Raw genomic sequence first — 14,050 nt, forward strand, 5'->3', positions numbered from 1 at the left:
GATGCACAAAATTTGTAATTTTCATGAAGTCCAGTTTGTCTATTTTAAAAATTTTGTTGCCTGTGTTTTTGGTGTCATATTCAAGAAATCATTGCCAAATGCAATGTTGTGAAGTTTTTGCCTTATCTTTTCTTCTAGGAGTTTCATACTTATAGGTTTTACATTTAAGTCTTTGATCCATTTTAACTTTGCATGTGGTATTAGGTAAAGATCCAATTTTATTCTTTTTCATGTTGATATTTAGTTTTCCCAATGCCATATGTTTACAAATGACTTTTTCCCTATTATATGGTCTTGGCATTCTTGTTGAGAGTCATTTGACCATATATGTAAGTATACATTTCTGGGCTTTCTGTTCTATTTCATTGGTCTGTATGTCTGTCTTTATGCCAGTATCGCACTGTTTTGATTATTATAACTCTGTATTAAGTTTTGAAATCAGGAAGTGTGAATCTTCCAGCTTTGTTGTTTTTTTTTTTTTGCAAGATCATTGTGGTTATTTGGGGTTCCTCGAGATCCCTTATGAATTTTAGAATAGATATTTCTATTTCTGCAAAAAATCATTGTGATTTTGATGGGAATTGTGTAAATCTGTAGATTGCTTTGGATAGTATTGACATCGTAACCATATTGTCTTCCAATCCGTGAATGTGGGTTATGTCTCCATTTACTCATGTCTTCTTTATAGTGTTCATTATACAAGTCTTTCACCTCCTTGGTCAAATTAATTCCTAAATATTTTATTCTTTTTTGGGGGGGAAACACTGTGATGAGTAGCGAGCCAAGACTAGAGATCAGATTTCCCAACTATTCGTTCCCACACCTTGACTGTTGCTTAGCCCAGCTGATTCACTAGACTCCAGTCACTAACCCCAAGTTTCTATCAGGTGGGTCAATTTTAAATTATAGGGAAAAAACAGAAAAGAAAATTGGATAACTACTTTGTAGCAAGCTGGATTTTATTCATAGTTAGATTTATCTTTTCTTTGTATTTGCTTGTGTTTGTGAATTCTGTTTCGGTGGAAAGGACCTGTATTAAGTTTTGACCTAGTATCTTAGTAATTGACCTAATGAGATTTGGATTTGGCTGCTCCACTAAATATGATGAACAAATAAAGGTAACTTTTCTCCTTCTGAAATTTCTAAAAACACTTTCCTCACTCAATAATTTTTTCAGTTTTCATGTTTCGTTCACCATGTGAAAGGCTGTGGCCCCAGTGTTATGAGGAGCCCCTTGTCTGAAGCAGCTGCTGCTCATGGAACAGGCAGATCTCTGTACAGGAGCACTCATTTCTAGAGAGCAGTCTTGTCATTGCTGTGAAGGAAAATGCCTAATGCTCAAATCAGGGGCTACTTAGGCTTTCCCAGAATTGCCCTTTCTTAGATTTTGTGATTAAATTGAAGAGGCAGTTACTCTGGGCTTAAACTAGGAAATCACATCCTCTGAATTCTGTCTAACTTAATTGAGTCCTGCTGTGTTACTAATCCACATTAATATGGTCTTTTTCCATTAACATAGTTTCCCTGGATGCTGAACATGGAGCCTTACAGTTTCTAGAATGGCTTGGCAGAATTTCTCTTTGGGAATTGGTGAAGATGGGTGAAGTATAGATCCAGGAAGGTGGAGGGTCCCCACAAAAAAAAAAAGTGCCCTCACGGAAGACTGTGCACTTAGTGTCATCATATACAATGGGCAGCACACACAGGCCCCTGCTATTCCTTTATGAAAGACAGGTTGGGAGGGTCTCTGGTGGTGCTCGCTCACTGGCTGCCAGTCTCTCCCCTGCTCTCTCTGCCTCCCTTATCATCCACACTCACCTTCATGGTGCAGGACATGTTGGCTTTGTTCTTTGACCTCATTTCATTCTCAATTTTTAAAGCTTGATGTAACTGGTTTTACCCCTTCAATTTGAAAAGTTATTTTAGAAATGGAAATAATTATTGCCACAATTTTCTTAGATGTTTAAGATCGTGGTCACCTGCTTTATTTGTAGACATTGCATAGAGATAAATGCTGGGGACGAGGGTGTTTGTTTTTAACCCTAATGTGTTTGTCTGATTTCTGAGTTCTAGGGGTTGTGGAAAAGGGAAGTGGTATAAAGTAAATGACACAATGACAGAAAAATTCAACCTAAATAATGAGATCCTGGAGTGTGAATGCTTTGGTGAAGAATATAGACCAAAAATTTATGATCAAGGTAAGGATATACAAATGGATAGTTTCCATTAGTTTTGGTTTTTAATTTAGTTTTCTACAAAATTGGAAGTAGGATTCTTTAAATTAAAAATGGAATAGACTTTTTCTAGTACTGCTGCTGTAGCTATAGAACCATGAGTCGGTGGGGGAGGGGAGGTATACTGGAAGGGGATGAAATGAACATCAAAGAGACACTAGTAAAGAAATCTAACCTTAAAAATAGTTTCAGTGGTTGTCCACTAAAATTTTCAAATGTCCTTTTCGCTTATATAGGAGCATAATTAATTAGACAACATATTTTTAGCACCTGTACTTTTAACAGCATTTTCATTTGCATGGCAAAACAGTCTTTACCTCCAATCCCCCCACTCCCAGGACAAAAAAAAAAACGTATTAGGGAAAGTACATCAAAAAACCCAACCACAATTAGATATTTGAAAGCCATTTTGCAGAGATCTTAGCATTTCTTAGCAAATAATTTTGAGATATTCTAGGGGCATTTAGAAATTTCTACCTGTATTAGATTCACTATATCAGAGTTCTGTATTATGCCACTGTAGTCATGCATTCAGTGCTTATTTTTAAGGGTTAAATAAAGTATCCTTGCCAGAATTCACCCTAATATCAACCTCCAAATGAGGGATTGATTTTATTGCCAGAACTGAGGTCCCCTACCTTCCACTCTAAGCAGTAACCTACAGAGACCCTCATTTTACTTACACTTTGCATTTAACACATTTACAGAGTAGTTACTTGCTGGATTCATGGACCCTTTGTTTTAGATTGTCAAGACAAGAAAACCTTTTTCATTAGACTTCTTAATGCTGTGTTGTAAAGCAAACACATACACCTGTGTGTGTCAATGATATAATGCCCGCATGCTCTTCCACCAGGGGGGTCTGACGAGAATGCCGGGGATCACCAAAGAAGACTCGAGTCAGCTTTGTACAGCAGGAAGCTGAGGACTTCTCTCTGTAAGTTTCTTTTCAATTGTGAATACAAAATATCTGAGACAGGTCTCAATGTTTGGAAAGTTTATTTTGCCAAGGTTAAGGACATGATACAGCCTATGGAGGTCCTGAGGACATGTTCCCAAGATGGTTGGGGTACAGCTTGCTTTTATACATTGTTGGGAGTTGTGAGACATCAGTCAATATGTTTAAAATGTACATTGGTTTTGTCCAGAAAGGTGGGACAACTCAAAGCACGGTGGGGGGCTTCCAGGTCATAAGTAGATTAAGACAAATGGTTGCATTCTCTTGAGTCTCTGATTAGCCTTTTTCTGAATACACAATTTACATGTGAGAGGAGGGTAAAAGAATCTTCACTTATGCCTTAGCCTGGCTTAGTGAAATGATAGAGCAGAAGAAGCAATGAGATGTGCATTTGTCTCAGGTGAGCAGAGAGATGGCATTGTGTTCTGTTCATCCTTTGCCCACAAGGAAATTCCCTAAGGGCAAATGGTGAGGGAGGTATGTAGCTTCCTTATCTTTGTAGCCATCTTATTTAGTAATAAATTGGGAGGAAGTTTGCTTGATGCAGTTCCCAGCTGTCTTCCCTTTGGAATAGTGAAGATTTATTTTATTTCATACCATAAACTTGCTGTGTCATTTAGTTGGTGTTAGTGTGATATTTGAGAATATAGTATTTGGGATTTGAAGATAATTAGCTAAGCTAGATAGAAATTCCTAAAATAAGTCTAAAATTAAAATAAATAAATCCCTTTTCTTTATTATTGCTTCCTGGTCATTATTTCCTTGGCAATAACTTACTTTGTATTTAGAAACATGCACATAAGTTAATTCCTTCTAGAATTGAGATTTTTAAAAAGTTTACACTTGAGGTTCTTTTAAATATATTGGCATCATTTATTGAATGACACTTCATGTCCAAAACATAGCACTATGTCAACATTCTCAGAATGTTGTTGCTTTTTAAAGACCCTGTGGTCAGTGAATTTGCCTTTTAATATATTGAATCAGGAAAGTATATAATTTACTTTTTCAGGTGAAACTGTGTTTAAGTCTGGTTTATTAAGTTTGAAAACTTTGTTCAAAAATTATTATAAGACTTTGAATGTGTGGCTCTAAAATGAGTTTATTTCACTGCTCTTGAATGGTCATAATGACTGGAAAAGATACCTCATAGTTACATGTAGGAAGAATTTATTTTCCTGCTTCCTAAGTTATGGCACTCAGTTTTAAATCCCATTTGCCAGTTAAGTTAAAATTTGTCCTGCAAATTTTTAATTTTTTATAATGTCACTCAGTTCTCCAAACTAATTGAAAGATACTAACTTTTTAATTATTTAATGAAAACATTATAATTCTATATACTTGATGAGGTACAGTTTGATGTTTTGATACACATACACATTGCATCATGATCAAACAATTTAAGTCTAATACCCTGTTCATGTGAGTTTGGCAAGTTTTAAAACTACTAAAGCAATAGCCACTGTCTGCTAGACAAAGTTTTCTAATCCTGCCTAGTCAGCTCCATCTTCACCAGCAATTTTGTGTCAGTCATCTCCTTGGTCCCATGGGCCTAATAATGCCTGGATGTCTGTTCTAACCAAGCTGATTTTAAAAGGCAAGAAGAAAGGACAATTTGGAGAAAATGCCTGTTGGAATATACCAGGTAAGAATCATGTGAAAAATTCTAAAGGGGAGAATTCAGGTAGATGTCAGAGTGTACCTGGTAGATCCAGAGGCACTCCCGCTGGTCTTTTTCTGGATTAGTTATAGGCTGCAGAGATAGCTGTAGAGCTAGTGCCATGGAGTGCTAAGGACGCAGATGTGAATACACACTCAACATTGGCCAGCACCATCACAGAGCTGCTGTGTGATGTGAGATGACACCAATAAACAGAGGCATGGGGAGTAGGCAGTAAGGAAGTACATTGATGAATTAACTTACCTGGCGAGAAGAACAAGTGAACGCTCATGATCATTAGGTAATGACTAATAGGGCGATGATAGACATTACTTATTGTATACCTCCTCTGAGCTACATGCTTTAAGCAAATCTTCAATTCTTAAAAGACTCACGGAGTGGTGGGTTGTTATTTCCATTTTTCAGATGGAAAAACTGCAGTTCAGAAAAGAAGTGAACAGCTAGTGTCATAGAGCATGCATTTAAATTCAGAACTATACACCCAGTCTAGACTTTATGCACTAACTAAACAAAAGCTCAAAAGCAAGAAGCAAGGAATATATATATATATATGTACATATATATATGTATGTGTATATATAGATGTATGTATGTATGTGTGTATATATGTATGTATGTGTGTATATATATGTACACATACATACATATATATACATGCATACATATATATATACACACACACACATACATACATATATATATATATATGGCTGAGTGCAGTGGCTCACACCTGTAATCCCACCACTTTGGGAGGCTGAAGTTGAGGTGGAAGGACTGCTAGAGGCCAGGAGTTGGAGATGGAGTTGGGAAAAAAATAGCCAGTTTTGGTGGTGTGTGCCTATAGTGCCAGCTACTCCAGAGGCTTAGGTGGGCAGGAGTTCAAGGATGCAGTGAACTGTGATCACACCACTGCAATCCAGCCTGAGTGACAGAGTGACACCTCATCTCAAAAATAATTTAGATAAATAAACAGAGATGCGAGTGGAAAGGTAGAGGAGAGTATGTAGTGAATCCAGGCAGAAACCAGAGCCAGACCCAAAGGTGCCATCTGTTCTGATTGATTTAAGCTTAGGAGCTGTGAGAGCCATGGAAAGACCTTACATGGGGATTGATGTGATCTAGTTGACTTACTAACATAGCCCTAACTAGCAGGGGTGGAGGGGATGGGCAGGAGGGAAAGAGAATAGTTGAAAAGCCCATCAGACTAATCCAGGGAGGAGAGAGCAGGGCCTTGCTGAGGCTCTGGGAGTGAGGATGGAGAGAGAGGCAGGTTAGGGTGAAATGATGTGAAACCATGTGGATGGAGGTGCAGATGCTTCCATGTGCATAATGGAGTCTTACACTGAGGGAGGAGCAGGTGAGAGAAATGTGAAGGCATCAACAGGACTTGTGCCTTCCTGCATGAGTGGAGTGAGGGAGAGACCTTGGGGATGACTCCTAGGCTTCTAATGTGGGAGAGAGGATGTAGGGAATAGCCCTACAGGGTCTGTGGGTCTTTCTCCCTGTGTGCAGAGATGAGAGATTGTTGAAATAAAGGCACAAGACAAAGAGATAGAAGAAAAGACAGCTGGGCCTGGGACCACTACCACCAAGATGTGGAGACCGGTAGTGGCCCCGAATGCCTGGCTGCACTGTTATTTATTGGATACAAAGTAAAAGGGGCAGGGTAAAGAGTGTGAGCCATGTCCAATGATTGATAAGGTCATGTGAATCACGTGTCCACTGGACAGGGGGCCCTTCCCTATTAGGTAGCTGAGGCGGAGAGAGAGGACAGCTTACGTCATTATTTCTTTATGCTCTTCTCAGAAAGATCAAAGACTTTAATACTTTCACTAATTTTGCTCCTTCTATCTAGAGAGCAGAGCCAGGTGTATGGAGTGGAACATGAAAGTGAAACAGGAGGGTGACCGCTGAAGCACAGCATCACAGGGAGACGGTTAGGCATCCGGATAACTGTGGGTGGGCCTGACTGATGTCAAGCCCTCCACAAGAGGTGGTGGAGCAGAGTCTTCTCTAACTCTTCCAGGGAAAGGGAGACTCCCTTTCCCGGTCTGCTAAGTAGTGGGTGCTTTTCCTTGGCACTGATGCTACCGCTAGATCAGAGTCTGCTAGGTAATGAGCACCTTCCCAGACGCTGACGTTACTGCTAGACCAAGGATCCCTCTGATGGCCCCGTCTGGGCATAACAGGAGGGCTCACGCTCTTGTCTTCTGGTCACTTCTCACCATGTCCCTTCAGGTCCTATCTCTGTATGGCCTGGTTTTTCCTAGGTTATGATTGTAGAGTGAAGATTGTCATAATATTGGAATAAAGACTAATTGCTACAAATGAATCGTTAATGATACTCACATATAATCATATCTATGATCTACATCTAGTATAGCTATTCTTATTTTATATATTTTCTTTATTATACTGGAACAGCTCTTGCCCTAGGTCTCTTGCCTTGGCACCTGGGTGGCTTGCCGCCCACAAGAGGATGACTGTGGTGCCTTGTGCTGAGACACAAGACCTTCTAGAGTAGCAGAGGGTGCAGAAGAAGGTACAGGGTAACCTGGCTTTCCACCTAGTGCATGTGAGGTGCCTGTGGGTTGTCCGGGGAAGGGATATGGGAGGTGGTTTTGTGCATGGTTCTGAAGCTTCACTTAAGGATCTGATGTGACAGGCCCAGATATGACCGCCCATGGAGCATGCGCAGTGATGAGAAAGGAGGACAGGGCTGCCTCATCATGGGAACACCATGGGCCCAGAGGCTTCTACAACCCTGAGCTTTCCAAAGGTGTATGAGATCAGAAGCCTGAGTAGAAACCTTTAGCTTGTTAGAAAGAAACCAAAATACCAACAAAACCATAACACAACAATCCTGCAAAATACAGTTATATTTCAAAAGCAAAATTAGAAAATGCTACTCAACCTCTCATTTCTACAGTGAAAATGTCTCATGAGATGTGAATGCTTTTTAATATATTTAATGCATCTGATGTGATGTAGGTGAGGCCCCCTCCAAAGACATTGCTCCTAAAGTCTATAAAAGGAGGTAGGGTGTGAGAAGGTATCTTCTCTTTTAATGAGCCGCACACCCCACCTTCCGCAGTCCCCAGGGCTCTCCTTTTTTTCAGGGCGCATCCCTCCTCTCTGGTATTTTCTCCATCCTGCCAGGCCCCTCACCCTTGCAGAGGGCATTCATGTGATGCTGCATGTAGTGTTTGTGGGTCTGTAGCACTTTGAAGTGCAGTTCCCACAAGATCTGGTTCTGATGGACCTCATCCGGGGTTGTCCTCTCTGGTTCCCACAAGATCTGTTCCTGATGAGCCTCATCTGGGTTCACCTTCTCCCTCATGTGTCTCACTGTGGCCTCTGTGCTGCTTGGTCTGCTCAGGCAGTTCTCACAAGATCTAGTTCTGATGAGCCTCATCTGTGGTCGCCTTCTGCAGTTCTCACAAGATCTGAACCCGATGAGCCTTATCTGGGTTCGCCTTCTCCCTCAGGTGTCTCACCGTGGCCTCTGTGCTGCTTGGTCTGGTCAGGCAGTTCTCACAAGATCTAGTTCTGATGAACCTCATCCAGGGTCACCTCCCTGGAGTGTCCCTCTGTGGCCTCCATACTTCTTGGTCTGGTTTGACAGTTCCCACAATATCTGGTTCCGATGGACCTCATCTGGGGTCACCTTTTCCCTCAGGTGTTCCACTGTGGCCTCCATGCAGCTTGGTCCGATCAGGAGCACTCTGGGTGCCCTCTCGCTGCCTGCCTGCTCCTGGTCCTTCTGCCAACTCTAGGCAATGGCATCCCATGCTGTCTCCTGGCAAGTGTCCCCTCATCCTGCTGCAGTAGATCTTGGTGTTGTCACCCATTCCCCTACCGCCACCCACCCTGCCCAGTCCCCTCCCACCTCTCAGGATCTTATTTCACACCCACCTCCTTCCAGTGCTTAACTCACCTGCCTGTGCTTCTCAGCACCTGCCTGGTCACTGGAACCACCCCTGGACACCGCCCAGAAAGGACTCACAGCCAAGTGGCAGGCCAGGAGGTAGTAGACATATGATTGAAGCTCATTTTGGCCAATCATTCCCTAAAAGAGATTTTGTAAGGGGTCAGAAACCTCTCCCCACTTAAAAGCAGATGTCCAGAATCCAAACTCTGTGTGTATCTCAGAAAACTGGAGGTTTTCTATATCAGAGAAGATTCTGGCCTATGTGGCAGATATCACCAATGTGATAATATAGATGGAATATCTCTCTCCCATTCTAAGTAACATAGTGATTTTAGAGTTTTTTGAATGTTTGTTGTAAACTACACATAAAACGTACCCTCTTAGACATTCTTAAGTATATAGTACAATAGTGTTAAGTATATTCACATTGTGTGAAACCAGTCTCCAGAACGTTTTCTTTCACACACATCGAACAACTCTCCATTTCCCTGTCTCTCCAGCCCCTGGCAGCCACCATTTTACCTTTTGTTCCTATGAATGACTCTTCTGGATGCTTAATGTAATACAGTTTACTTTAAAAGAACCAAAAGTATGCCTAGCATTGAGAAATTAGCCACCCCCTGGATTTAGCGAGCACCTAAACACTGACTGTAAAGCCTGTGCTCTTCCCCACCATGTGTTCATTCATTCATTTGGGACACAGGGTGCTTCAGGATGCGTTTGGGTGTCTGTGAGACAGTGTTGAATGTGTTTTACTATTGATTGGGTGTCTATTCTCTATTAGTTTGTTGGAGTTTATTATTTTGAGAATTGTGTGTGCTACAAACATCTTTTCTCTCTTTGTGGCTTGCCTTTTTAGTCTCTTAATGCTGTCTTTTTGAGACCAAAAATTTAAGTGCAGTCTAATGTATTAGTCTTTCCCTTTACGATTATTGTTTCATAAATGCCATTCATGACATCTTTTCCTAATTTGATGTCCTGAAGGTATATTTCTGTGTTACCTTCTAGATCACCGCCGTCTAAGAAAAATTATGAAGTGAGACACATATTATCTAGACTAAGTATTATCTAGTATCCACATTGAGAGAGAAAAGGGAATCCAATAAAGCTAAGTTTAATAATGTTTTATTTAACTCAGTATATACAAATTATTATAATTTCAAACTTTGAATATAAAAAGTATTGAGATATGTAGCATTGGTTTTTCCTGCTGTTTAACATTCCAATGAAAGTTTTCCGCTTATTGGCACATCTCAAGTGTTCAGTAACCATGCATGGGCAGAGCAATCGTGGAATATTTATTGCTTTTACTGTTTCTTATTAGACCTGTGTTCTACCTAACTGATTTTTGAGTGTAGTGTGAAGTGGGAATCTCACTTGATTTTTTTTTTTTTCTGAATGAGTATCCAACTGACCCAGCACCAATTGCTTGAAAAGACAGTCCTGTCCCCACTGTTCTGTCTGCTGCAGGAGTCTTACAGAAAGTGTCCACATGTGTGTGAGTCTCTTTCTGGTCTCAATTCTGTGCCATTTGTCTACTTGTCTATGCTTTCACCACTCCTATGCTATTTTAATTACTATAATTTTCATGATAAGTTCTGATTATCTGGTAGGGAGAAATGTCTTTTTAGGAGAGTGTTGGCTAACCTTGGCTTTTTGCATTTCCATATAAATTTCAGTTGTCAAGTTCTCAAAAATATAGTGGAATTTTGATTGAGATTCTAGATGTTGAATCTAGATAACCAAATGGAAGAAGGGCCTTTTTTAAGCATCATCAGTTCATGTGCTGCAGGCACCTGAGTGGGATCCGGACGTGCTCTTGCTTTCAGACTCTGCTTCCCTCCCCATTGTGAGGTAGAAGCAGCTGATGAAAGAGGCTCAGCCCTTAGTGCTGTGATAAGAGCACAGTGGAGGGCCCCACCCCCTACTGCAGGAGACATTTCTCAAAGACAGAATGTCCCTACCATGGTTCCAGAATCCTAGGGTGAATACAAATAAATTCTGGGATAAGCCAGGCAGCAAAAACATAAACAAAACCATAACTGAGTTTCCACCGGTAGTGGGGGCCTTGTGCCCTGTGAGCTCTCAAGGAGTCATTGTTCTTGCACTCACTTGAACCCAGGGCAGGACTTACCCTCCTTGAGAACAGGTTAGGTGCTTCCCACTCCACACTCCCCTCTGCCTTCTCTGTCACTGGCCCTGTGGTTTGCTTTGTGGCTGTAGACTGAGTTCAATGGAGAAGCCAGGAACAAATGCAGAGGCTCATGCAGGCTGACTGATGAGGCAGGGGAGGAAAGGAGCAGACTATTTAGAGAGAGAAAATTGTTAGAGGTATCTCTGTTCTCTGAAGAGGATTAACAGGATGGGAATAAAGGCAAAATACAGATGACAGTAGGGTGACCAGGACCTGGCCATGGAAAAGGGCTTTTGTGACTTACTGAGGCTGAATGCTGGTTTGCCATCGTCTTGCATTTCCTTTGTCCACCAGGTCAGACAGCTGGGAATCCACAGTCCTGGCCATCCTGAACTGTTCCAGAACTTCCCTGGGAGCAGGGAAACCATCTCCAAGATGAGACTTGTGAACCATCAGGTCTGGTTGGGGATGGCAGGGCTGGGGGCTGGGGACTAGAGTACAGGGTACTAGAAAGAAGTAGGGCTAAGGAGGAGGGGTAGAGGCATAGGTAGAGGAGTCCCAGGAAACAGCTCTGGGACGACAGCATTTGCAAGTAGGGCTGGGAGGAGGAGTAGGGGGACAGACAGGGGAGTCACAGAAAAGAGTTCTGGGACCAGAGCGTTGGCAAGGAGGGCTAGGAGGAGGAACAGGGGAACGGATAAGGGAATCACAGGGAAGAGTTCTGGGACCCAAGCGTTGACCAGTAGGGCTAGAAGGAGGGCTTGGGTGATCGATAAGGGAGTTACTAGAAAGAGTTCTGGGACCAGAGCATTGACAAATGGATGGTTTGTAATGAATAGCAGAAGAGCAGGGCAGGTAGAGTATTAGGGTAGGGTAGTGGGGAGGGCAGGTATGAGCCACAGTGGGATAACAGTTAGGGCAGAAAACTGAAAAATCCACGTACTTCTGGAGAGGAGGAAGGGGCTTGGCAGACGGAAGAAGAGGGAGGGATTCACGGGCACAAGAGTGGGATGGCTTACGAGAGTGGGATGTATTAGGAGGGCAGGATGGATTAGGAGGGTGTGGAATCATAAAACCAGGTACTGAGTGGGGTGGAAATTGAGATATTGGAGGGAGCTTTCCTGTCATTTCTTCCAATGAGAATTCTAGTGAATCACTTCTCCCAGTGAGTCCAGATGAGGAACTGGGAGGTGCCCAGACATACCCGAGCATTTATAACTTGCCCACCCATTGCATCATACCATGTCTGAATGCCCATTATGACGCCTGTGTGCCCCTGTCTTTTGGTCTAGGGAGAGGGCCCCACCAACCAGAGAAAGGGTCCCAGTTTCTAGATGTAAGAGAGATCATGGGAAATAACAAAGAGAAGAAATAGGGGCTGTAATATTTGTCCCTTTTCTGGGGACACCGCGTAGTTATGCCCCTCAGTAGGCAAAGTTTGATCAAAGGGCCAAGATGGAGTTAGGGGCTGGGGGCCTAGGAGAGTGGTTCTGAAGCAGGACTTGGGAAAATGGGAAGAAGTCAGTGCCCCAGTCTTTCACTTACTATGATTTTCAAAGCACTTTCACATCATTTATACTGCTGCATGAATATATGTGATTAGAGGAGCGATGCTGTATTCATTGGCTCAATGAGGACACTGAAGACCAGAGAGGAAGCTGCCATAAACAGGCAGTGGGTGACAAAGCAAGTGGGACTAGAACTTGGGCCAAAAGGAGGGGCAGGTGGGAGGCAGCCAAAAATAGCCCAGAATGCTGACCAGTGGCTTCCCTTCCTCCTGGCTCTCTAGACAGGATCCTACCTGCAGGGGGTGCTTCAGAGCACAGCTTTACTTTTCGTAATAACCTCTTGATCCCTGTGCCACTGTGGTTTTATGCCTTACTCTTAGTGGGAACCATAAACATAGTTCTAAGGAGGCTGGGAGGTCTGGACTGAGTAGAATTCACCCCAGTATGGCAAAGCGGCTGTGGCCAGACTACTACTCTAGATTCCTCCTCACTGGACAGGGCATCCCTGAAGGAAAGGCCCCAGTCAGGGGCTTAGGGATAAAACTCATCTTCCTAGGACAGAGCACCCGGGGAAAGGAACAGCTGTGGGCGCAGCTCCAGTGGATTTAAACTTTCCTGCCTGCCAGCTCTGAAGACAGCAGCTGATCCTGACAAGTGGGATTCTCCCAGCACAGCACACCAGCTCTGCTATGGGACAGACTGCCTCAAGTGGGTCCCTGACCCCCGAGCGTCCTGACTGGGAGAGACCTCCCAACAGGGGTCGGCAGACACCTCATACAGGAGAGCTCTGGCTGGCATCAGGCCAGTGCCCCTCTGAGATGAAGCATCCAGAGGAAGGAGCAGGTAGCAATCTTTGCTGTTCTTCAGCCTCCACTGTTGATACCCAGGTGGGCAGGGCTGGAGTGGACCTCCAGCAAACTGCAGCAGACCTGCAGAAGAGGGGCCTGTTAGAAGAAAAACTAAGAAACAGAAAGCAACAATATCAACATCAACAACAACAACAACAACAACAAATCCACACAGAAACCTCATCCAAAGACCATCAGCATCAAAGATCAAAGGTAGACAAATCCATGAAGATGAAGATAAAACAGCACAAAACGCTGACAATTCCAAAACCAGAATGCCTCTTCTCCTCAAATGATTGCAGTTCCTCTCCAGCAAAGGCACAAAACTGGACAGAGAATGAGATTGACTAATTGACAGAAGTAGGCTTCAGAAGGTAGGAAATAACACTCCTCTGTGCTAAAGGAGCGTGTACTAACCAAATGCAAGGAAGCTAAGAACCTTGATAAAAGGTTACAGGAACTGCAATCTAGAATAACCAGTTTACAGAGGAACATAAATGATGGGATGGAACTGAAAAAAACCAGCACAGGAACTTCGTGAAGCATACACAAGTACCAATAGCCGAATCTATCAAGTGGAAGAAAGGATATCAGCGATTGAATATCAGCTTACTGAAATAAGGCATGAAGACAAGATTAGAGAAAAAAGAATGAAAAGGAATGAACAAAGCCTCCAAGAAATATGGGACTACGTGAAAAGGCTAAACCTACGTCTGATTGGTGTACCTGAAAGTGATGGGGAGAATGGAACCAAGT

General features: G+C 42.7%; 1 protein-coding gene across 1 annotated transcript; it reads right to left on the reverse strand.

Annotated features, from left to right (window-relative positions):
* Positions 1-7,740: 7,740 nt before the first annotated feature.
* Positions 7,741-12,123, reverse strand: LOC101135728 (uncharacterized). Its single transcript, XM_055360625.2, has 4 exons — positions 11,243-12,123; positions 10,939-11,108; positions 8,811-8,942; positions 7,741-8,695 (listed from the first exon to the last, which is right to left on the reverse strand). The coding sequence occupies exon 1, from the start codon at positions 12,064-12,066 to the stop codon at positions 11,461-11,463; it is 606 nt and encodes a 201-aa protein (XP_055216600.1). The 5' UTR covers positions 12,067-12,123; the 3' UTR covers positions 7,741-8,695; positions 8,811-8,942; positions 10,939-11,108; positions 11,243-11,460.
* Between the last annotated feature and the right edge of the window lie 1,927 nt (positions 12,124-14,050).

The sequence above is a fragment of the Gorilla gorilla genome, chromosome 14 (genome assembly GCF_029281585.2).
Source record: "Gorilla gorilla gorilla isolate KB3781 chromosome 14, NHGRI_mGorGor1-v2.1_pri, whole genome shotgun sequence".
Taxonomy (NCBI): domain Eukaryota; kingdom Metazoa; phylum Chordata; class Mammalia; order Primates; family Hominidae; genus Gorilla; species Gorilla gorilla.

Excerpts from the sequence above, each read along its gene's own strand:
- LOC101135728 (XM_055360625.2), bottom strand. The coding sequence starts at position 12,066 with ATGACAGGAAAGCTCCCTCCAATATCTCAATTTCCACCCCACTCAGTA.